General features: G+C 42.9%; 1 protein-coding gene across 10 annotated transcripts in view; it reads right to left on the bottom strand.

The window, feature by feature from the left end:
- Positions 1-11,402: 11,402 nt before the first annotated feature.
- Positions 11,403-22,079, bottom strand: part of MAGED1 (MAGE family member D1) — a 63,698-nt gene continuing 53,021 nt past the window's right edge. For 9 of the 10 annotated variants that reach the window (XM_025468611.3, XM_025468613.3, XM_025468610.3 and 6 more), the window contains 12 exons: positions 17,675-17,748; positions 16,207-16,923; positions 14,893-15,561; positions 14,705-14,768; positions 14,389-14,468; positions 14,125-14,216; positions 13,817-13,896; positions 13,681-13,723; positions 13,355-13,417; positions 12,451-12,565; positions 11,818-12,203; positions 11,403-11,612 (listed from right to left, as the gene is read on the bottom strand). In XM_025468611.3, the coding sequence (XP_025324396.1) occupies positions 11,826-12,203; positions 12,451-12,565; positions 13,355-13,417; positions 13,681-13,723; positions 13,817-13,896; positions 14,125-14,216; positions 14,389-14,468; positions 14,705-14,768; positions 14,893-15,561; positions 16,207-16,923; positions 17,675-17,748 (2,375 nt within the window). In that variant the 3' untranslated portion in view covers positions 11,403-11,612; positions 11,818-11,825. Of the gene's footprint in view, positions 11,613-11,817; positions 12,204-12,450; positions 12,566-13,354; positions 13,418-13,680; positions 13,724-13,816; positions 13,897-14,124; positions 14,217-14,388; positions 14,469-14,704; positions 14,769-14,892; positions 15,562-16,206; positions 16,924-17,674; positions 17,749-18,278; positions 18,541-22,079 lie in introns of those variants that run through there. The other variant, XM_025468615.3, reaches the window with a different exon arrangement.

Here is a 22,079-nt window from a genome sequence, read left to right as displayed (position 1 = left end):
TAGATGAAGTATTTAAAAAAAAAGAATGGGTTCAAACGTAAGTGACCATCGATATATCCTGCTATAAGCATAAGTTGTTATATATAAACCTAATGGTAATCGCAAATCAAAAACGATTAACAGACATGCAAAGAATAAAGAGACAGGAATCCAAATATATCACTGAGGAAAGCGAACAAACCAGGAAAAAGAGCAAGAGAAGGAAAGATCAGAGAAAAACTATAGAAACAACCACAAAACAAGTAACAAAATGGCAATAAATACATATCTATCAACAAATTGCTTTGAATAGAAATGAACTAAATGTTTCAATAAAAAGGTGACATGGTGGATAAAAAAATAAGACACATTTATATACTGCTTACAAGAGATTCATTTTAGACCTAAAGATGCCTACAGACTGAAAGTGAGGGGATGGAGAAACATTTATCATACAAATGGGTGTCAAAAGAAAGCCAGAGTAGCAATACTTATATCTGACAAAATAGACTTTAAAACAAAGACTGTAACAAGAGACAAAGAAGACACTATATAATAATAAAGGGGACAATCCAACAAGATGCTAAAAACAATTATAAGTATTTATGTACCCAACATGGGAGCACCCAAATTCATAAAACAATTCATAATAAACATCAAGGGACTAATTGATAGTAATACAATAATAATGTAGGGGATTTTAATACCCCCACTTACATTAATGGACAGATCATGAAAACAAAATCAACAAGGAAATAGTGGCTTTGAATGACACAATGGACCAGATGGATTTAACAGTTACATTCAGAACATTCCATCCTAAAACAGCAGAATACACATTCTTTTCAAGTGCACCAGATAGCTTCACAGGCGAATTCTACAAAACATTTAAAGAAAAGCTAATTCCTATTCTTCTCAAATTATTCCAAAAAATAAGAGAGGAGGGAAGCTTCCAAGTTCATTCTATAACACCAACACTACCCTGATACCAAAACCAGATAAAGACACTACTAAAAAAGAGAACTAGAGGCCATTATATCTGGTGAACATAGATGCAAAAAATGCTCAACAAAATATTAGCAAAGCGAATTCATCAATACATTAAAAAAATCATTCACCACAATCAAGTGGGATTTATTCCTTGGTTGCAAGTGTGGTTCAATATTCACAAATCAATCAACATGATACATCACATTAACAAGAGAAAGAATAAGAACTATATGATCAACTTAGTAGATGCCGAAAAAGAATTTGACAAAATATAACATCCATTCATGATAAAAAGAAAAAAACCTCAACAAAGTAGGTTTAGAGGGAACATACCACTCTCACCACTTCTATTCACGTCTATGGAAGTCCTAGCCACAGTAATTAAGCATCAAAAAGAAAGAAAAGAACTCCAAATTAGGAAGGAAGAAGTAAAACTTTCACAATTTGAAGATGACATGATACTCTATATGGAAAACCCTAAAGACTCCACCAAAAAAAATACTACAAGTTATAACTGAATTCAGTAAAGCTGCAGGATACAAAATCAATGTGCAGAAACCTGTTGCATTTCTATACACTAATAATGAAGTAGTAGAAAGAGAAATTAAGAAAACAACCCTATTTACAATTACACCCCAAATAATAAAGTACCTAGGATAAAACCTAACCAAACAGGTGAAAGATCTGTACTCAAAAAAGTACTGTACTGATGAAAGAAATTGAAAAGGATAAAGGGAAATGAAAAGACATTTCATGCTCATAGATGGGAAGAACGCATGTAGTTAAAATGTGTATACTACCCAAAGCAATCTACACATTTAATGCACTCTCTATTGAAATGCCATTAACATTTTTCATGGAACTGGAAGAAACAATCCTAAAATTGGTACAAAACCACAAAAGACCCCAAATAGCCAAATCAATCTTGAAAAAGAAAAAGCAAAACTGGAAGTATCACAATTCCAGACTTCATGTCATACTACAAAGCTGTTATAATCACAGCAGTATGTTACTGGCACAAAAAAGACACATAAATCAATAGAACAGAATAGAAAGCCCAGAAATAAACCCACAATTATATGGTCAATTAATCTTCCCAATGTAGGAAAAAATAGCCCATAGGAAAAAGACACTTTCTTCAACAAACGGTGTTGGAAAAACTGGACAGCTACATGCAAAAGAATGAAACTGGATCACTTTCTTACACCATACACCATAATAAATTCAAAAGGGATTAAAGACCTAAATGTAAAACCTGAAACCGTAAAAATCCTAAGGGAGAGCACAGGCAGTAATTTGTCTGACATCATCCATAACAATGTGTTTCTAGATCTGTCTCCTGAAGCAAGGGAAATAAAAGCAAAAATAAACTATTAGCACTACATCAAAATAAAATGCTATGCACAGGGAAGGAAACAGTCAACATAACTAAAAGGTAACCTATGGAATGGAAGAAGATATTTCCAATGACATATCCAATAAATGTTTAGTACCCAAAATATATAAAGAACTTCTACAACTCAACACCCAAAACCCAAGTATTCTAATTAAAAATGGGAAGACATGAATAGACATTTCTCCAAAGAAGACATTCAGATGGGCAACAGACACATGAAAAGATGCAAAAGATGCTCAATATCACTGATCATCAGGGAAATGCCAATCAAAACTATGATATATCACGTCACACCTGTCAGAATCACTGAAATAAAAAAACGCAATAAAAAACAAGTGTTGGGGTGCGTGGGTGGCTCAGTGGTTGAACATCTGTCTTCAGCTCAGATTGTGACCCTGGGATCCTGGGATCCTGGGATCGAGTCCCACATCAGGCTCCCGGGGGGTAGCCTGCTTCTCCCTCTGCCTGTGTCTCTGCCTCTCTCTGTGTGTCTCTCATTAATAAATAAATAAAATCTTTTAAAAAGTGTTTACAATGATGTAATGATGGAGAAAAAGGAACCTTCTTATGTTGTTGGTGGGAATGCAAAATGGCAAAATGGTGCGACCACTGTAGAAAATAGTATGAAAGTCCTGCAAAAAGTGAAAAATAGAGCTACCATATGATTCAATAACTCCACTTTCAAGTATTTACCCAAGCAAAATGAAAACACTAATTCAAAAAGATATATGCACCCTTATGTTTATAGCAGCATTATTTACAATAGCCAAATCATGGAAGCAGCTGAAATGTCCATCAGCAGATGAATGGATAAAGAAAGTGCTATATATATATATATTATATATATATATAACAGAATATTCAAAATAGCCATTAAAAAAGAATGAAATCTTGCCATTTTCGATGACATGGATAGATCTAAGAGTATTATGCTAAGCGAAATAAGTCAGGAAAAGACAAATACCATATGATTTCACTCATGGAATTCAAGCAACAAAACAAATGAGGAAAGGAAAAGGAGAGAGAGAGAGAAATCAAGAAACAGCTTTTATCTGTAGAGAACAAATTGGTGGTTTACCAGAGTGCAGGTAGGTGGGGGGTTATGAAATATGTGACTGGGATTAAGGAATGTACTTATGATGAGCAAGAGGTGATGTAATGAATTGTTGATTCACTATATTGTAATCTGAACACTGTATGTTAACTATACTAGAATTAAAATAAAAAATACACAAAAAGTGGAACTCTAAGTAATAATTTTATTGTTGCTTTTGCTGTTGATTTTATTTTTCCTCAAGAATCATGGGTTAGGGCAGCCTAGGTTGCTCAGTGGTTTAGCGCTTGCCTTTGGCCCAGGGCATGACCCTGGAGACCCAGGATCGAGTCCCACGTCAGGCTCCCTGCATGGAGCCTGCTTCTCCCTCTGCCTGTGTCTCTGCCTCTTTCTCTCTGGATCTCGCATAAATAAATAAATAAATAAATAAATAAATAAATAAATAAATAAAACCTTAAAAAAAAAAGAATCATGGGTTAGAAATTCTGAAACTAATGTCTGTGACAACTGGCATTGAGTAAATAAATAAATTATATACATAGTTGGATAATGGGAGCTATGTTTCTTACTGTCCGAGAAGTGGGTTACAATTATTGAAAGAAGAAAGTTGAAATGAGTCCTATATTGGACTGTAATTTGGATAATGATATGAACATGGTTTTTAATATGGATATAAAATAGATTAAAATATGGACACACACACATACATATACATATATATATATCTCCAAGATGTGTCTTCTGAGAGAGTCTATCAGCAATGATACTACAATAGCAGTGAGTGCACTTAACACCCAGGTCTTGGTTTATAAGCATTACTACCCACTGATGAAAGCCAGGGCTCCATGATGAAATGTATGATGGTTGGGGCAGGAAACATTCAAGATGAATCTGTAATATCTTGTTGGGCCAGATGTAAGAAATGCTTAAAATGATGGGGATATTTTAAATGGACTCAGGAGTCAACTTGAAGTGTTTCCTACTGACTAAATCTGTAACTATTATCATATCTAAACAATTAATCTTAGTAAAGGATTATAACACATTGAATAGAATAATATCAACGAGGCAACACTGGTACATACATACTTATATGCATTCTTACATGGGAGGATAAATTTCTCTACAGCAAAAAAATAATCAACATAGAAATCCAGCCTTTACAAAGTAGAGTGATGAAACTAGAAAATCATCTCTGGACAATAAGCATAGTAATAATTGAATGAGGTAAGAATCATCAATGGACACTAACACTAGTGGGTAAAAAAAGAACATCATGTGCATGGCTAATGTCCCAGAAGAGAGTCTAAATTCCTCAGTCTGATCTTTGAAGCTTTTCTTCAACCTGGCCCCAATCTACACTTGTCCCACTTGTCACCTTTGGAGTAGGTCTCCCAATCTAGTCTATGTCTTTCACTTACCCCCTCCACTCCAAAAGAAATATTAAAATCAACTCCTGCATTTGAGCCCTTTTATAGCTGGGTACACTGGCAGAGAAATTAGAGCTGGACCCAGATTTAAAGACCATTCTGGTCTTTCCCTGTTCTCTTTCTACTACCACCAGCTTTGCCTCCACCAGGATATCTGACTACTCACCCAGAGAACCACCCAACTTGGACTCCACTGGGCATACAATATTTTGAAGATGTATGTTCTGTTGTCCTGGAAGTGCATATATCACTACCATTCATCAGCTAGAAATAGTCATAAGACCCCAACAAAACTGCAATGCAGCTGAGAAATGTAGGAGAGTGCACAGAAATGTCATAAACACAAAGTGCTGTTTTTCCCCCAAGTATTTTATTTTCCTCATATACTTTCATAAATGGGTAAGCTAAGACACAGAGAGGAGAGAATACCTGCCCCAAATCACTCATTAGAGGATTCAGAATTAGAATCTGAATTGCTCTCTGATGGCAAAGTCCAAGTTCTTTCTACAACACCCTGCTGCCTCTGGCCTCCTAGAGCTCATACTATCCCAGCCTTTTCCATGCACTCACATGTTCCATCATTTATGATTTTGATTGTGAGAAATGGTGTGTTGGTAAATGGTAAACAACTGGTTCTCAAAACAAATATAAAAACCCTTGATTGACAGACAGAACATGAGAGACTCCTAACTCTGGGAAACGAACTAGGGGTGGGGGAAGGGGATGTGGGGGGTGGGAGTGACTAGGTGATGGGTGCTGAGGGGGGCACTTGATGGGATGAGCACTGGGTGTTATGCTAGATGTTGGCAAATTGAACACCAATAAAAAATAAATTTATAAAAAAATTATCAAACATTTAACAACTTGCCAAAAAAAAGAAAAAAGCCTTGATTGGTAGCCATTGCCACTTTTCATGGAGTAAATAATCCCACCACAACCAATTTCAGGTTACCAATTTCACTGAATGTAAATGCAGGATAAAGTGCACACAGTTACAAGCTGTCCCCAACACATTATTGGTCATAAGCAAAAAAAGTTTTTCTTGCCAATGTAAATAAATGGATGTTACTAGAAAGATGTCACAGACTCACAGAACTGAAGGGCGACTGAAGAAAGTAACTTGAGAATTGGATCGGAAACACAAAGATGGGAGTTGTCTGATCAGGATTCTGTTCTGGGGATAAAATCACATAAACCATTCTTTTTCACCCGTGTCAATCACTTAAGTTTCAAAGTGCAACAAAGGGGCATGTTATTGAGTAAGAGTAGATTGTATGCCTGCCTCTTGGCAATACTAGAACAAGGAAAGGAAGAACTTGGCTTACCCTATTTCAATAGGGGTAGGCAAACATCTGGACATGTCATCTCACAAAGACTATATATTAGTTTTCTATTAATGCCCAACAAATGACCACAACTCGAGTGACTAAAACAAAATCCATTTATTATCTCATAGTAATTGTAAGTCAGAAGTCTGGGCAGGGTTTGACTCTGTTTAGGCAAGCCTGAAATCAAGGGGTTGGCAGGACTACATTCCTTTCTGGAGCCTCTGGGGAAGTATCCACTTCCAAGCTATTCAGATTGTTGTCAGAACTCCTGTCTTTGCAGCTGTAGGTCTGATGTCCTTGTTTCTTTGTTGGCTATCTGCTAAAGGCCTCACTTAGTTCACAGAGGCCACCCATATTCTTTGCCACATAGCCCTCACCTTCAAATTCAGGAATATAGAATTTTCATGCATCAAATCTCTCTCACTCTTCCAATATTTCTTGCCAGTAAGAGAGCAGTCCCCTCCAAGGTATCACCTGATTGGGTCAGGCCCACCCAAGCTGATTTCTATATTTTAAGTTCAACTGATTTGGTCTCTTAATTACATGTGGAAAATCTCTTCACAGCATCAACTAGATTAGTATTTTCTTGAATAATGACTAAAAAGTCTATGTAGCCAAGGGATGGAGATCTTGTGTGCCATCCTTAAATCCTGTCTACCACAGTTTCATCTACCACAAAAATGAGGGAACTGTATTACCTAAAAGGAAATTGAGTGCCACTAGGAAAGATAAATGGATACCTACAAGAGAGATATTCACTACAGTATGTTTGTTCAACATCTGCACATACTTTTGCCATCCCATAGTTTGGAAAAATGACAACATGCAACTATTCTTCATATGAGCAAAATGCACTCACTCATCCTCAAATGGAGATAAACATAAAGTCTTACCAATCATAGTATCTACATTCATGTTTAGGATCTTCAGATGACATCCATTCTTCCTCTAGTTCAAATGAATGCTATATCAATATTTTGGAATAATGTGGATGAATAAAAAACTCAACTGCCACCAGCTCACCATATATAAAATAGTAGGTAAAAGATAAATAAAATGGGGTACATTAAAATATATAAATATATACTTATTATAAAAAATAAAATATGAGTAACTATTGTAGTCTTCATTTCTAAAACTGGTTACCTGGTCAAAATTGGTATAAACTTTTTCTTTACTATATATCATGTTTTCTGTCATCGAGTCACCATCTCAGTCAGATAGGCTTCTTACCTAGAGAAATGATTTAAACATTTATTTATGTGTAGTCTGAGGGATTGGTAGCCTTGCACATTATGGGGTTGCTGTAGTAGCCTAATAATTTTAACCACTTTGGGATGTGATAAAGGCACCCCAGAAGATCTCCTGACTGCACACTCCTTTCCGTCCCCATTATGTAGCAGCAACCCTACTTTCTCATGAAAACTGAAATCAATTACCTCAGCCAGTACAAAAGCCCATTTTTACCTATTTCTCCATTGGCATGATGATTCCAAAACTGCCAGGTGGACATCTCAACTTCCAAATCAATGGAATCATTGTTGAGGAACCTGATAGAAATATGTCTTGCCTAGGTACTAAAAATTCTAATCTGGTAGAGTCCAGAGTCACAGGGACCATAAACAAAACATTTTATGAATAGGTCTTTAGAAACAACTCTAATTTCCATCATTTAGTTCTTAGACCTAGGAATCCTGGTTCTTGACTAGATGGTGTTATATCTAGAGGTGACTAGATTAGAATACATACTGTATACTATATATTGTAAGACAGTACCTCTAACACATTATCTCTCAACTGGTGATATAACTGTCTTCAATAGGGTCATTGTATAAGGACAACTTTTTTTCTGAGTGGTGCAGTGCATGATAAAACCAGTGAATTCCATGGGTAAAAGACAATCACCACACTTTTGGTCTTAAAGTGAGTCCCTTGATCAGAAGCAACATTGCATGAAATTTCACAACTGGGATCTCTGTAAGATCACAGATGGTGGAGCTGAGAGAAGTACTGCAGGCAGAAAGGGCAAATCCATATCTAAAATATTTATTCCAGAGAAATCATAAGGCCAAGTAATTTCTCCATGATATAATGGATCCAAAGTAATTACCATACTCTCAGGTATCTGACTGGTCCCCTTGAGATTGGTACATACCAGGAACTCAGTATAGTCCTAACTCAGAAGTTGGGCACTCAACAATTGGTAGGAGGGTGGTCACATCAGCCCTTGTGAGGGGAAACCATGTTGCTGAGGCCATATACAGCCCCTGTTCATGCTCTGTGACCATTTTGTACAGGTGCCCACTGAGCAAGCACAGGAGTAGCTAAGTAAAGAGGCTTATTGACCACCACTGAGTAGGTCATATTGCCCACCTGATTACTGAGAAAGCCTTTTGGTGAGCATTCACATCTAACATACTAGTCTCATGCTCCTGATCTGCCCCCAAGAAGTTAATATACCACTTCCCTAAAGGTTTTTTTTTGTCCATTTCCCCAAATGTCTTCATTCAAAATCTCTGCTAATTAGGATAAACCATTATCCCTGGATTTGGATCTAGATGCAACAATTCATGAAACTTAGGGGTTTTTTTCTCTTTAGAGAGGAGCGAAGGCACTTTTGTTTGCATGAAGAATAACTGCATTGTGTTACAGTGTCCTTTTTCCAAAGGGTGCAATGGCAAGAAGTGGATAAGCAAACTTTAGTGAAATTTGTTAAAATAAAAATAATTTTTAGTTTTTACTTGTTATTCTGATCTAAGATAAGACCGATAAAAAAGTTCCAAGAATAGTAAAAAGTTCCTGTATACACTTAACCTAGATTCTCCAATGTTAACATTTATTGTATTTATCATCTCTCTCTTTCCACACACACACACACACACACACATACACACACACACACACACACACACACTTTTTAAAATAGTTTGAATGTAAGTTACAAAGGCATTTTCTTACGGAAGACAGTACAATAATCAAAATCACATCACTAACAATATAATACTCTTATCTAATTTAAAGAACTTATTCAATAGATTCAATAGATTTTGGCAACTGTCCACATTGCACTTGAATTTTCTGAGCAAGGAAGGGACAGAATCAAATCTCTTCTGGGGTGTGACCAGGGCAGACAGTGTACTAAAGCCCAGAGTAGGGTACAATCCCCACAGAGTTAAGAATGTTTCCATGGGTATTGGGCCTTTCTGCTATCCCCAGGCTCCAATGATACAACCCCTCCTCTCTTCAGGCTTCCAGAATTCCTTTGTGACCTTCCACACCTCTGATGTTGCCCTAAACACGTTTTTCTCTAAATAAACTTTACCTGGGACTGATTGTCCCAAGACTCTTCCAACACTTCAACTCCTAGCACAGCTTAGAATACCCAGAGAGTTCCATCACTATTATATAGATTAGATTGCTGTCTCACAGAGTACAAGAGTTGGGGGAGGCCCCAGAGGTGATCTATTCTTATCTTTCCATTCCCATTTGAGCAACTGAGGCTCAGAGAACTCTGAGACTATTAGGGGCAGTTGGGAGAACATCCCATTGTCTTCTCTTAGACCTGGTGTCTTCCCCATACATCACCCAGCTGGTCTACATTTCCTTCCTTAGAGAGCAGTCACAATCTCCACACAGGGTAGAGCTGGGGGTAGGGGTGTGGGAGCGAATGGCACTTCAAAGAAAGACCCCAACTTAGGGATCTTATGGATAGGCAGGCTGTTCTTTTGAGGCTGCAAAGTGGAGTCCATCTATCTGAATGTGGGAGCCGTAAACACAAACCAGGAGAAACTTGAAGTAGGTGAGGGATTCTGTGGCCTGAGCTGGCACATGGTGAAAGCACCCACCTGCAGAGAAAGGCTGGCCCAATCCCTCAGCACTTGGGTGTTTCATACCAACAGGTAGAATAATCAGCACCCAGAAATGCAGGAACTGTGGCTCAGGCCTGAGGTGCCATAGAGACGCAGGGCTATAGCAACCCCTACCCCAAAGTCCTCAGGTTGAGATTCCCCAGAAGCTTGCCTGAGAAAAGGTCAGGATCCAGGCCTGGCTGAAGGAAAGGAGCCTGGCAGTGAGGACAAAAGGCAGGTGAGGGGCTGGGGCTTCACAGTGCTGACTCCTTCCTTTTAATCCTGGGCTCTATCCCCCTAGAATGTGGACATCACTCCAGAATCTGAGGAAACCCTGGACACTGTCCCTTCCCACTCTCGAGACCTTCCCAGGAGGCTAAATTACCTTTGCTCTTGCTTTTTTCTACCCTGGGAGCTCCTGTTTCTGCCCTTGCCCACATGCTTAAGTATCACCAAGCCTCTGAGGAATTTATGGCCTAGGCCTAATTTCATCCTCAGAGTTCTAGTGAAGACTTCAGTAGCTCAAGCCAGGTCCTTGTTCACAGTAACACTGAAAGGCAGTCTAGCTTTACATAAAACCATAAAACCTTGCCCGTCTTACTTTCTCAATTCTTATTCTCTAAGCGATAAAGATTCCTTTCTCCCTGCAGGAGGAGAGAAGAGGCCAATGTGAGGTTTCCTTCACTATCCATAAGAACTTGTCTCTGTGATGAGGCCCTGGTCCTGTTGTGGGGGGCAGGGCAGGGGGATTGTGAGGGCTTTCTAGAGGGACAAGTTCCTGGGTAGCATTTCCAGAGATGAAGGGGGCCCTATGAGCCCATCTCTTTATGGGCAATGTGACTAGGAGTATGAGATCTTCCTTTTCACACAGGAGACTCCAGCACCTGGATCACAGTGTTCTCTGTTCCTCCTCTTGCCCCCATCCTGGAGTTGTTTCACTTTCCACATACAACCAACACCCTAGAATCTCAGGAGATGCATCACCAGAAACAGTTATCTTCACTCCCCTTCAACCACCCACTCTCTGGACTTTGTCATTAACTGGGGTTCCACCTCCTCTGCCTTCTTAAATTCAACTGTCTGACCACCTACACCCTGTCTCTCATCTCTTTAAGCATCATCACTCCAGGACTCCTAGCAGCCTATCACATGAGTTCCTGAGGTAATATTTCTAAGGTAAACTATACTGGTTCTTGGACCTCATTAACACTTGTGTTCATTACTTCCTCCTTTGTTTTCCAATCCATTAACGGAATCTACCCATATTTTTACCAATTGAAAGCTAATCTGCCCCTCAGGCTAGAAGTGAGGCGCTCTCTTTCCCATATAAACAAGTCAATCTCTCCCCAATGTGTTAAAAACAGAGAGCACACGTAATTCACTTTGCAGTTTCAACGTTTATTTCTGATACCAAAACTTGACAGCACACAAGGGGAAAAAAAGCAACAGACAAGGAACAGCAAATAAATTTATCTTGCATGCCACTTTCAGTCAACAGGATGTGGCTCTCTAGATAGCTGTGTTTAGAAGGAATCTGAGGCTTCAGCCTCACTCAGGGGAAAGACTATTGCAACTGATTAGCAATATCTGTGAACATAAGAAAGAAAAAAACCCAAATAATCAGTGATATATATCAAATAGTAAGAAATATACCAAGTATATGCTTCCCTATACTTCCCTCACCTCCCCACCATGGGTTTTCTAGGACTCCCAGGTTGTGACATAAACACATTCCCATGGACCCTGTATCTCCCGATAACCCTAACTGCCCAAACCAAAGTGATATACCTACCCAACATCTCACTCAACCCAGAAGAAACCAATGGCACCAAAGTTGGCAGCAAAGTTGGTGCTGGCTGTACCACCAGGGCCAATAATGGGGCCAGTGAAGGTCTGAGGAAATCGGGAGCGGGCATTCTGGTGGTATCTGGCCCAGAAGGTAAATGGGATTCTAGACCAGGGATCGCCAAAATCTCCTTCCTCATCCCAGGTCAGCAGCTCAAATTCAATGTCATCCCAGCTCCAGGGCCCAGATACGGCCTCATCTCCAATCCCCATGCGGGTTCTCGCCTCAGCCCGGGCCTCAGCCTCAGCTGCAGCAGCATCCAGAGCATCCAAGGCCTCATCTGCAGCCTCCATGAACTGTGCAGTCCAGTCACGAGGATCTCTTTTCTGAACCTGAGATGAAGAACAGAAAATAGAAAATAAAACAAAACCCGTAATAATGGGAGTTAATATTTATGAAGCACTTGCTATATATTTAGTGCCCTACTTTGTGCTACTATTTACGTAACAGCAACAATCAATACCACCAGTAATGCAGTACCACGTGCAGTATCTAAGGTCTTATCCCTGCTCTGGACCCTTTCCAGCCAGCCACACCTCATCTTTTGACCTATCAAGTCTGGAGCAGTTCCTCTATTACCTCTGCAATGAATCTCAGCACTTTCATCTTGCTAGTTTCATGGTAGGAACGGAGGCCCCAGAGGAACTCATACTCAGGAGGGTTGCTGTTGGGCACTCGTCTGTAATCCAGGTACCTTAGAGCAGAAAGGTCTTTGTTTCTACCCAAGAAAGAACAGTAGTCCAACAATACATAATACTCTATTTTGATACCCCCAATTTCAGGTAGCAATCCCACCCAGATAGTAGTCCAACAATGCATAATACTCTATTTTGATACCCCCAATTTCAGGTAGCAATCCCACCCAGACTCATTCTTAAACCTAGCTTAATTATATTCTTTTTTAAATTTATTTTTTTAAAGTAGGCTCCATACTTGAGGCTTGAACTCACGACCCTGAGATCAAGACCTGAGCTGAGATCGAATCAGACACTTAACCAACTGAGTCACCCAGCTGCCCCATAAACCTAGCTTAATTATATTCTAATAGTCAGGCCTTCAAATTCCTGTACCAGTGCTTCTACATTAAGCAGTCACCTAAAACTGCAGGGTGGCTTATATAGGGTCATAGAAAGGGCAACACTTAATCTCTCCCCTTGTGTCACAGCTCTAGCTCCATGTTCTTGTAATCTTGTTATTGAGCCACAGTTGGCCCATTGCAATGATTACTATGCAATGTAAACCTCAGCCTTGGAAATGTCTACTGTGGGTATAGTGGACAGACTTCACCTGCAAGATAACTATAATACTGCAGAAAAATCCAACCACAAGCAGGGATACTCAATAAACACTTCCAAGTATGTATGTGTTTTTCTATGGGGATATATAGGTATAGTGTAAGAAATGAGCATAGTAAGGACTGTCTGAGGCTGACTAGCACACAGAACTCATGAAGACCAGAAAAAAACCCTTAGACATCACTTACTTTTGTTTTACAAACTCATAAGTGAGAAGTTTCCTCAGATCTCCAAGAAGAGGATGTCTCACACTGATAGTATAAAAAAAAGAAACCCATAATCAAAGACTATGACATTGCCCAAAGAAAAGAAAAGAGCTTTCTAGTGGAGATCAGAGATGAGAGGAGAGGCATAGAGTTCAGAACTATTTGCCCATCCACCCAGGTCACATCCTTGGGCTCTGGTACCTCCCCAGACCAATTCCCTATACCACCAGGCTGATGCAATCCTGGGACCATCCTCTGTTGCCAAAGGATGATATGAACAGGCAAGAGATGAGAGAGCCCAATCATACCCAGGACGCAGTCCCATCTTGCGTAGTGCCTCCCAGAGGACAGCTGCAGTGGGAGGCAAGGGGAGAGACAAGGGATGGAAGATGAGCATGGAAATCAGGTGGTAGCCAATCCCCAGCTGCAGGTCCAGCCACTCACCTTCACTGGCACGGTTGCCATTCATGAAGATAACGCCCAATATCACTAAGAGGAGACCCAGCTTGGGTGTGTCTTTGGTCCTAAAAGTGTACAAAAAAAGATATTTTCAGCAGCCATTTGTATGAAACAGCTCAGGCAGCTTATTCATCTAGCTTCCCCAGTATTCCTCAGCAAAGGGCTATTTCTGCCACAGTCCCGACCATGACCTGGTATACGACCCTGAATCTTGGACCCCGAACTACTTGATGCTCCCAGGGAAAAAAAGCACCACTGAGAAAGGCAATGTTCCACCTCTTTTCCCATCTTACGTTCCCAATATGCCAGCCAGGGACTCGGGGGTGCTGATGAGAATATACAGGTGTTCTTCTTTGTCGATCTCCTTCAGTTGAATCCCAAATTTCTACATGGACAAGAAAATGGACTGTGAAATTACAAAATCCAGCATCAACTACCCATGCTCAGTTGCTTACCACCCTGTGAGTCTTCAGCTCTAAATTACCAGTAGGAATCCCACACATCTTTGATATCAAAATCTTCCCTCATTCCTGTGTTCCTCAGGGCTGCCTTCTCACCTTCTCCAGGACAAAGCATGCACGTTCAATGATTTCTGGATAAACATCAGTGTATTCACGGATGATATCCCTCAGCATTTCTGTAGGAGAGAGAAGAGAGCACCTGAGCTGAGCAGAGGCCACAGAGCTACATCCTCTTTGCCAGGCCTGCTAAAGGGAACACAGTCAGGACCCTCAAGGATGAAAAATGAAGAATCAGCCATGGAAAGGGGATTAAAACCATGGAAGGCGAGGGGACATATAAGCAAAGGGATGTCCACAGAGCATGGGGTGAGGGGAAGGAGAGTGTGCTTGGGGGAGGGCACTGGATGCCTACCTGAGCGCTTAATGGGCACCTTGGTATAATCTTTAAGCATCAGGTACTTGACCAACTTATTTGCCTGGAAGGGGAAAAGGAAATCATTAAATTTATTGATACTTCAAGAAAACTTGATTGGATTATAGATAGAAGGCCAATAAAGACAAAAGGAAGAGAGGAAAAAGTGACTGGGAATAAGTTCTTACTCTTTCCTGAAGAAGGGCCACATCTCGGGGCTGTGAGGCACCCAGGTTCTGTGAGGCACGTGAATTGGGAGAGGGGCGCAGGTTTGGTGAGGGCCGCAGGTTCTGCCAGTCAGGTGGAACTGGCCAATCAGTGGGGATCCAGTCAGGTGGGAGTGGCCAGTCAGTGGGAAGTGGCCAATCAGGTGGTAGAGGCCAGTCAGGTGGTAGTGGCCAGTCAGGAGGGCCCTGCCAATCTGGAGGACCCTGCCAGCCTGGTGGGTTCTGCCATCCAGGTGGGGTCTGCCATCCAGGTGGATTCTGCCAGGCCAGTGGGTTTGGCCAGACAACTGGACCGGGCCAGACAATGGGGTTTGGCCAGATCACTGGATTTTGCCAGATCACTGGGTTCGGCCAGATCACTGGGTTCTGCCAAGCAACCGGGTTTTGCCAGGCTGGTGGGGTCTGCCTAGCTGGGGGACTCTGACGTGCTGGTGGGGTCTGCCTGGCTGGCTGGTTTTGCCAGCCTGATGGGTTCTGCCAGGCCAATGGGGTCTGCCAGAGCACATTGGGGGGTGCGCCAGGTGGGTTCTGAGTGGTAACTGGAACAGGTGCAGACCTCCACGTCCCTGTAGCCAGTGGGGCCCGCCTCTGATCCCCATTGCTGTTCTCGTCCACATTCAAGTTATTAATCTGCATCATCAGAGAGAAGGAAAGTCCAGAGTCACCAGTTGTTTCTGTGTCCTCACCCTATCTATTCCAGGAAGGCCCTCTAAAACCCTCACCTGTAGTGACAGCCTGACCCACTAGTCAATGGTCACCCTGAGTCCTGGGCTTGTCTTTCACTGTCTTCCAGGCAGGAGTTTCATCTCTGAATCAGGCCAGGAGCAACCCAAGGGTGGGGCCTGAGGCTTCTCCTCTTCCTATGTCCAACACTGGCTCTGCTTGTACCACCCTGGACAAATCACTCAAGTCACTCACCTCTCTGGGACTGAGTTTCCTTCTCTGTAAAACTGGGACTATTATCCTTAGCTAGTAATACCTTGAAGATTTAATGAGGTAACCTGTGTGAATATGCCTAGCTCAAGACCTAACACATGGTGGCTATTATGAAAATGTAAACTGAATTACATAGTGTACATATTACCTGTCCATGTCTCATCTCCCCATTAGTCTGGATATTCAGAGGGCAGAAATTATGACATTCACCTTATTATCCCCTACAACCTAACTCAACACAGGCCATTACATATGTATGCTTTGTTTTGTGGAGAACAAATGAAACTCAGAGAAGAAAGGAGAGAGCCCAAAGCAAAATGAAGCTAGCAGGGATCTCACCTTGCGGGTCCTCTTGCCCCGAATTATAGTCCTGGACTCCAGATTCTGAGCAGGGGAACCATCTGCTGATGTCTGTGCAGCTGCACCATCAGATTCAGGGATACCTGGGTTGGTCTCTACCTCAGTCTGGGAAGTGGCCATCTTGGCTTGGTTAATATTCTGGGTCTGGGTATCAACTGTTGGGGCCTTAGTGGTGTCATTCCAAGCCTTAAAGGCTGTCTTAGGTTGAGCATTAACCATCTCAGTGGCACTGAGAGACTGAGAGAAATTGTAGGTGGCATTTGGGCCCACCTTAGTAGTGGCATTCTGGGCCTTAAAGGCCATCTCGGACTTGTTAGCAGTTAATTCACTGGTGGTTGCTGCCTGGGAAAAATCATAGGCAGCATTTGGGCCCTTTAGGGTGGCATTCTGGGACTTAAAGGCTGCCTTAGGTGGTACATTGGGCATCTCCTTGGCATTAAGAGCCTGAGAGAAATCATAGGCACCATTTGGGCCTTTTGTGGTGGCATTCTGAGCCTTAAAGGCTGTTTTGGGCCTAGTGGCAGCTGCCAAAACCTGAATATCAGCCATCTCACTGGATGTTGGGGGCTGTGAACTCTGGGCACTAGCATTCAGCCCAGCTGCTGTGGCCTGGTTGGTAGGTGGAGCCTCTGAGATCTGGATGGCCTCCATCAGGGTCTGCATAAGCAAGGTGCTGTCTTCTACGGAGGCCTCAGCCTGCAAATACAGCGGGGGGGGGGGGGGGGGGGGATGGGGGGTGGGAATGAAATTTCTGGGCCTCCGAAGTAGAAGCAGGAGGGTAGGGGGAGCAGTGCTGGGAAGGTACAGGCAGGCGGATGGTGCAAAAAGGCTGAGGCACAGATCTAGACCACCAGCAAGGGGCGATGGGAGGCAGAGTGGTAACAAAACGTGTGGTAGGGCTGGAGTGGGGCAGGGACTAAGTGAGGGGTGGGGCGGAATGAATAGTGGGGAAGAAGTAGAATGAAGGGAGCGGTGGGGGTTGATGGAGGAGGTTAGAGCAGAGCAATGCGGTGTGCGGCAGAAGCTAAGGGCGGACGCGAGGGGAGCCAGAGCAAGGGTGCCGCCTCGAGGAGTTGAGGAGAATAAGGGGGGGGGGGGGTCTCAGCGGTGGGGAATGCAGAAGAGAGGGTGGCGGCCGGAGGTTGGGGGAGGGGGTGGCAGACTGCTCTCTCTACAAGCGTCAGGACTGAGGAAAAAAATGGTTCCTTACCCAACCCGCATTCTCTGGATAGACTGCCCTCACTATTAACAGGGTCTCCCCTTTCTCTAAGCAGGGATTGATGGCTGAAAGGGGACGCCCCTCCCCCCCGATAAACCATGGGAATTTGAAAAGCGATGGAGTCTAGGCATGAAGAGGGCAAAATCAGATCGAGGGTTTTGGGCGGCCAAAGGGGCCCCAGGGAACTATCGGCTAGGTAAATAGTGGGGTGGGGAGTGAATATCTCACCTGGAAGCCGAGGAGGCCCGCACCACAGTCCATTTTCTGAGCCATGGCTCCAGTCCCTCTGGCAAGAGCAGAGCCTGGGTGGGGGTAGGAGGAGCTGGGCGTTATACTCCAAAGGGCAAATGCGAAGGACTGAATGGGGGGGGGGTGTCTGGGATTTGACTGTGGGGGCGAACGAGGCGCTGAATGTGAGGGGAACCGGTTGGATCAGAGTGGGAAAAGTGAATGGATGTCAGGATGGAGGCTCTGAATCCTGAGAAGCTACTGACCCGGGAGAAGCTTCAAATCGGGATTCGGAAAGCCAACAACAGTTCTGAATCTAGGGGGAATGGGTTGGGACGCGCATATGGTAAATTGAATGGAGGTTTCCAATCAGGAGGAATCGTATGACAGTACAGATTAAGCTCGAGAAATCTGTGGAGATTTTTAACGATGGGAGGGGTTCGGAGGATGAACAGGGGTTCTGAGTAAGGGAGGATCGGGTGAAGGGTGTGAATGGGGATTAGGGGAGTGGAAGGGGAATCAGAATCCGGGGTAAAGGGATTGAAATGAAAAATGGGTGGCCCGCACCAGGGGGCAGATGCCCTGTCTGGGGGCTAATTCTCACCTTGCCTCAGGCCCCAACCCCAACCCCCTCGTTGCCTCCCTTCTTCACGACTCAGAGGATCGGGATTGCAGTGTTCGGCTCTCCGCAGCCGCACCCTCTCCTTGTCCAGGAGAAAATGCCAGCGCGGCAGCTAGGACGACCCCGCCTCTCCGCCTAATATACCACCCACCGCCTCAGATAGTTGTGCGCATGCGCAAGAACTGACCGACCAAATAAAAGTCCCGCCCGCTTTCCCAACAAAAGCTTCGTCCTTAACGCCATGGTGCGCATGTGCAGTGGGAGGCAATCCCGCCCCTTTGCCAACACACCACCCCACTACCAACCAGGTCGACAGTACACCACGGCCCCACCCCCCTCCACAACATCCCCTCCCCCAAACAGATGCGCTGTGCCTTTAGGTCCCACCCCTTGCCCACACACTGGCCCCCTACCTTTTCCGCAATGCGTCTCAGTTCTATCCCTCCCCTCTAGCGGCCCCTCCAGTCCTGTCCTTTCGTTCGGCAAGAATCTCCACCCCCCGCTTAGCAACACTTAGGTCATTAATAAGGAGGTGTCCGTGTGGGGTCTCTAACTGCAACAAGTGCTAGGCTCCCGCTAAGCTCTCCGACTTTGGGACCCAGGAGAAGGAATGGCCAGAGAGAATACGTTGTAAGAGGTAGAAAAAGTGTGCACCTGCCACATGAATCTGTATGATCTCTCTCAACAGATCCCAGGGTCATAAACATTAGCTTCTTTCGTGCCCTTTGTGCAGCTCCAGCCATGCGCATATTTTTTGCGCAGGTGAGGAAGGGAGGGAAGGGAACAGCTTGACCACCACAGCGCAATCTGTGCTGGGACTTGTCTCTCACAGCAGCCCTGGGAGGTGGATGTCAGCATCCCCATTTTACAGGTCAGGAAGCCAAAGCACAGACACACTGCATGAACCAGACAAGGCCACAGAGCCAGTAAAGAGCAAATGCAAAATGTGGGCCTTGGAGTCTTCTTGACTCCAAAACCTATGTTCCACTAGTGCTGGCCTGGGAACTGAGGCACCCTCTCCTCTCCAGTTTGAGCGACAGTTCCCACACATACACCTCCCCTGCACTGTCAACACCTGTCCCAAACAAGCAAGGTTTGTGTTCTCCAAGACCTAAGCTCATGCTCTGCATTTAGGTGTACCCAGATAGAGATTCCTAGTCCCCACCCCCTCTATATGGATACATCCAAGTGTGGGAATTGTTCCTTGGGGCCCATTCCCTGCTCAAATTGTCGGGTCTCCCCCCCTGAGTGGCATGAACACCGCTACCCCTGAGGCCTTCTTGGTGCCTGCTTGAGCAGCCAGGACAATCAGGCAGTTGTGTGCCTGAACCATGGCAAACCCTGATTCTGTGTAAATGTTTACCCTGGTTCCTTCCAGGCCTTGCGCCTCAATTCCTGGGACAAATTGCTGGGCCGTTCTATCCCTCGCTGTGTGAACTGACTCAGGTCATTCCACTTCTCTGAGCCAGCTTCTCAATACAAAATGGGAAGCACAAATAGCACTGCCTGGAGTCCAACCGAAGGACACACATGCTGCTGTGCTTCCAGATGACTGGAGACTCAGACAGAAAATCATATACAGATGTGAAATGACTCAAATTGAACGGATACTTTCCAAAAATACAAGGCAGACCTTGGTACATTTCACATTTGTTCTGGCAACAGCTCCTGCCGGGAGTCTGCATATGAAAGAAAGCTAATACTAGGAAGGATGGCAGCATTTGGTCCCCAAGGGCCAACATCAATTCTGCCTGGCTGGATGACTTTCCTCATCTGTTGCATAGCAACCTCCCCTGTCAGCTGCCTGTTTTTCCTAAGCACTTCCTCTGTAAAATGTCTGCAGTGGGACGTGATCAGACTCAGGAAAGGAGGTCTGAAAACACCATTTTATATGCTACCTGCTTCTGTATCTGTATCTCCAGTCTTGACTTGGCCTATGAATTCTAGATCCATAATTCAACTGCCTGCCTCACTTCTGCAACTGGATATTCCTAATATGTTCAAATCTAACAGGTCTCAAACTGATTCCTTTGTATATATCCTCTTCCTTACCAACGCTGTGTTTCTCCTTTAGTTATGTCACTCTCTCCCACTTAGAATAAAACCTTTTAGGGAGATGGATTTTGGTTTTATTCATTGCTGTATAAATACCCTGTACCTACAATGATACCTGGTGTATTTTATATGCTTATAAATGTTTGTTAATAAATGGATAAATCACACTATCCACCCTATTGCTCAAGCAAGAAAACTGACAGGTATTTTTTCTTTTTTCCTTCCTGTGATGAATTCACTTACTTTTCCTTATACAAACAATGCATATTTGTCATTAAAATTAAACATTGGGGCACCTGGGTGGCTCAGTCGGTTGAGTGTCTGACTCTTGATTTCAGCTCAGATCATGATCTCAGGGTTTTGAGATCGAGACCCCAGTCGGGCTCCGCACTCAGTATGGAGTCTGCTTGAGATTCTCTTCCTCTCCCTCTGTCCCTCCCTCGCTCACATACACTCTCTAAATAAATAAATCTTTAAAAAAATAAAAATAAAAATAAAAATTTAAGCATTATTTTAGAAATTAAGTAAACATCACTCCAAATGGCACCGACCTGAGATATTTGTTAAGATTTGATGCTACCTTTTCATGTAATACTTGGTGCATATATATGCTTACATAAATGGGACTATGTATGCCATACATATTTTAAATTGCATTCTTTTGCTTACTTGCCTCCCACTCCTTTCTTCCACTTATACCCTACTCTGCCAAACATGCATTTTAACAACCATTTTTGTATCTTTCCATGTTCAAAAAGTCATGTTATTTTTAACCATTTTACAAAAATTAAGATCATATACACTTTAATGCATATTTATTTAACACTAATCTATTAATTCTTTTACATTGCTGCATAATATTCGATGATAGGGATGTCCCATGATGTAGTCAATTATTTCACCACTCATGGCCATTTTAGTTTCAAGGTTTTGGGGAGCACGTACATACAAACAACACTGAAATAAAATATTCGTACATATATCCTTGTATTTTATGCTTCATGTTTTTCATTCCTGTGACACTAGATTCCCAGGACTAAGACTGACATCCTCTACAGTGCTTGGCAATATAAAAACTTTTTCCAACATTTTGCCAATGTGATGTCGGTTTTATTGGCTATCTCCTGTGGTTTTAATTTACATTTTTTTAAAGATTCTATTTATTTATTCATGAGAGACACACACAGAGAGAGAGGCAGAGACAGGCAGAGGGAGAAGCAGGCTCTATGCAGGTAGCCTGACATGGGACTTGATCCTGGGTCTCCAGGATCAGGCCCTGGGCTGAAGGGGGCACTAAACCGCTTAGCCAGCCACCCAGGCTGCCCTAATTTACATTTCTGATGTAAGTAGTGAAACACATTCATATGTTAATAACGGAACTTCTAGATTTCTTTTGTAAAGTAATTGTGCAAGTCTTTTATCTATTTATCTTGTGTTGTCTGTTTTTGTCTTATTTTTAGGACTGCTTTACTTTATATAGTCTTACAGATACTTATTGAAAACTAGATCCACCCTACATTTCAATTATTTTTTTTCACATTTTAGTAAGGGAATATACTCTATATTACATAATAGTTCAACTGCAAAAGCCTTGAGGGCCAGATATTCACTTTTTTACATTCCCTTAGCAGCCAAGAGAATGTGATCTAGGATTTACCAATGTGGCAAGGTCTTGAAATCTACTCTGGGATTCAATGATTCATTTGATTCACTAGAAGGACTCACAGA

The sequence above is a fragment of the Canis lupus genome, chromosome X (assembly GCF_003254725.2).
Source record: "Canis lupus dingo isolate Sandy chromosome X, ASM325472v2, whole genome shotgun sequence".
NCBI classification, from domain to species: Eukaryota; Metazoa; Chordata; class Mammalia; order Carnivora; family Canidae; genus Canis; species Canis lupus.
Note: the sequence above shows the minus strand (reverse complement) of the source record. Positions and strands in the feature narration are given on the sequence as shown.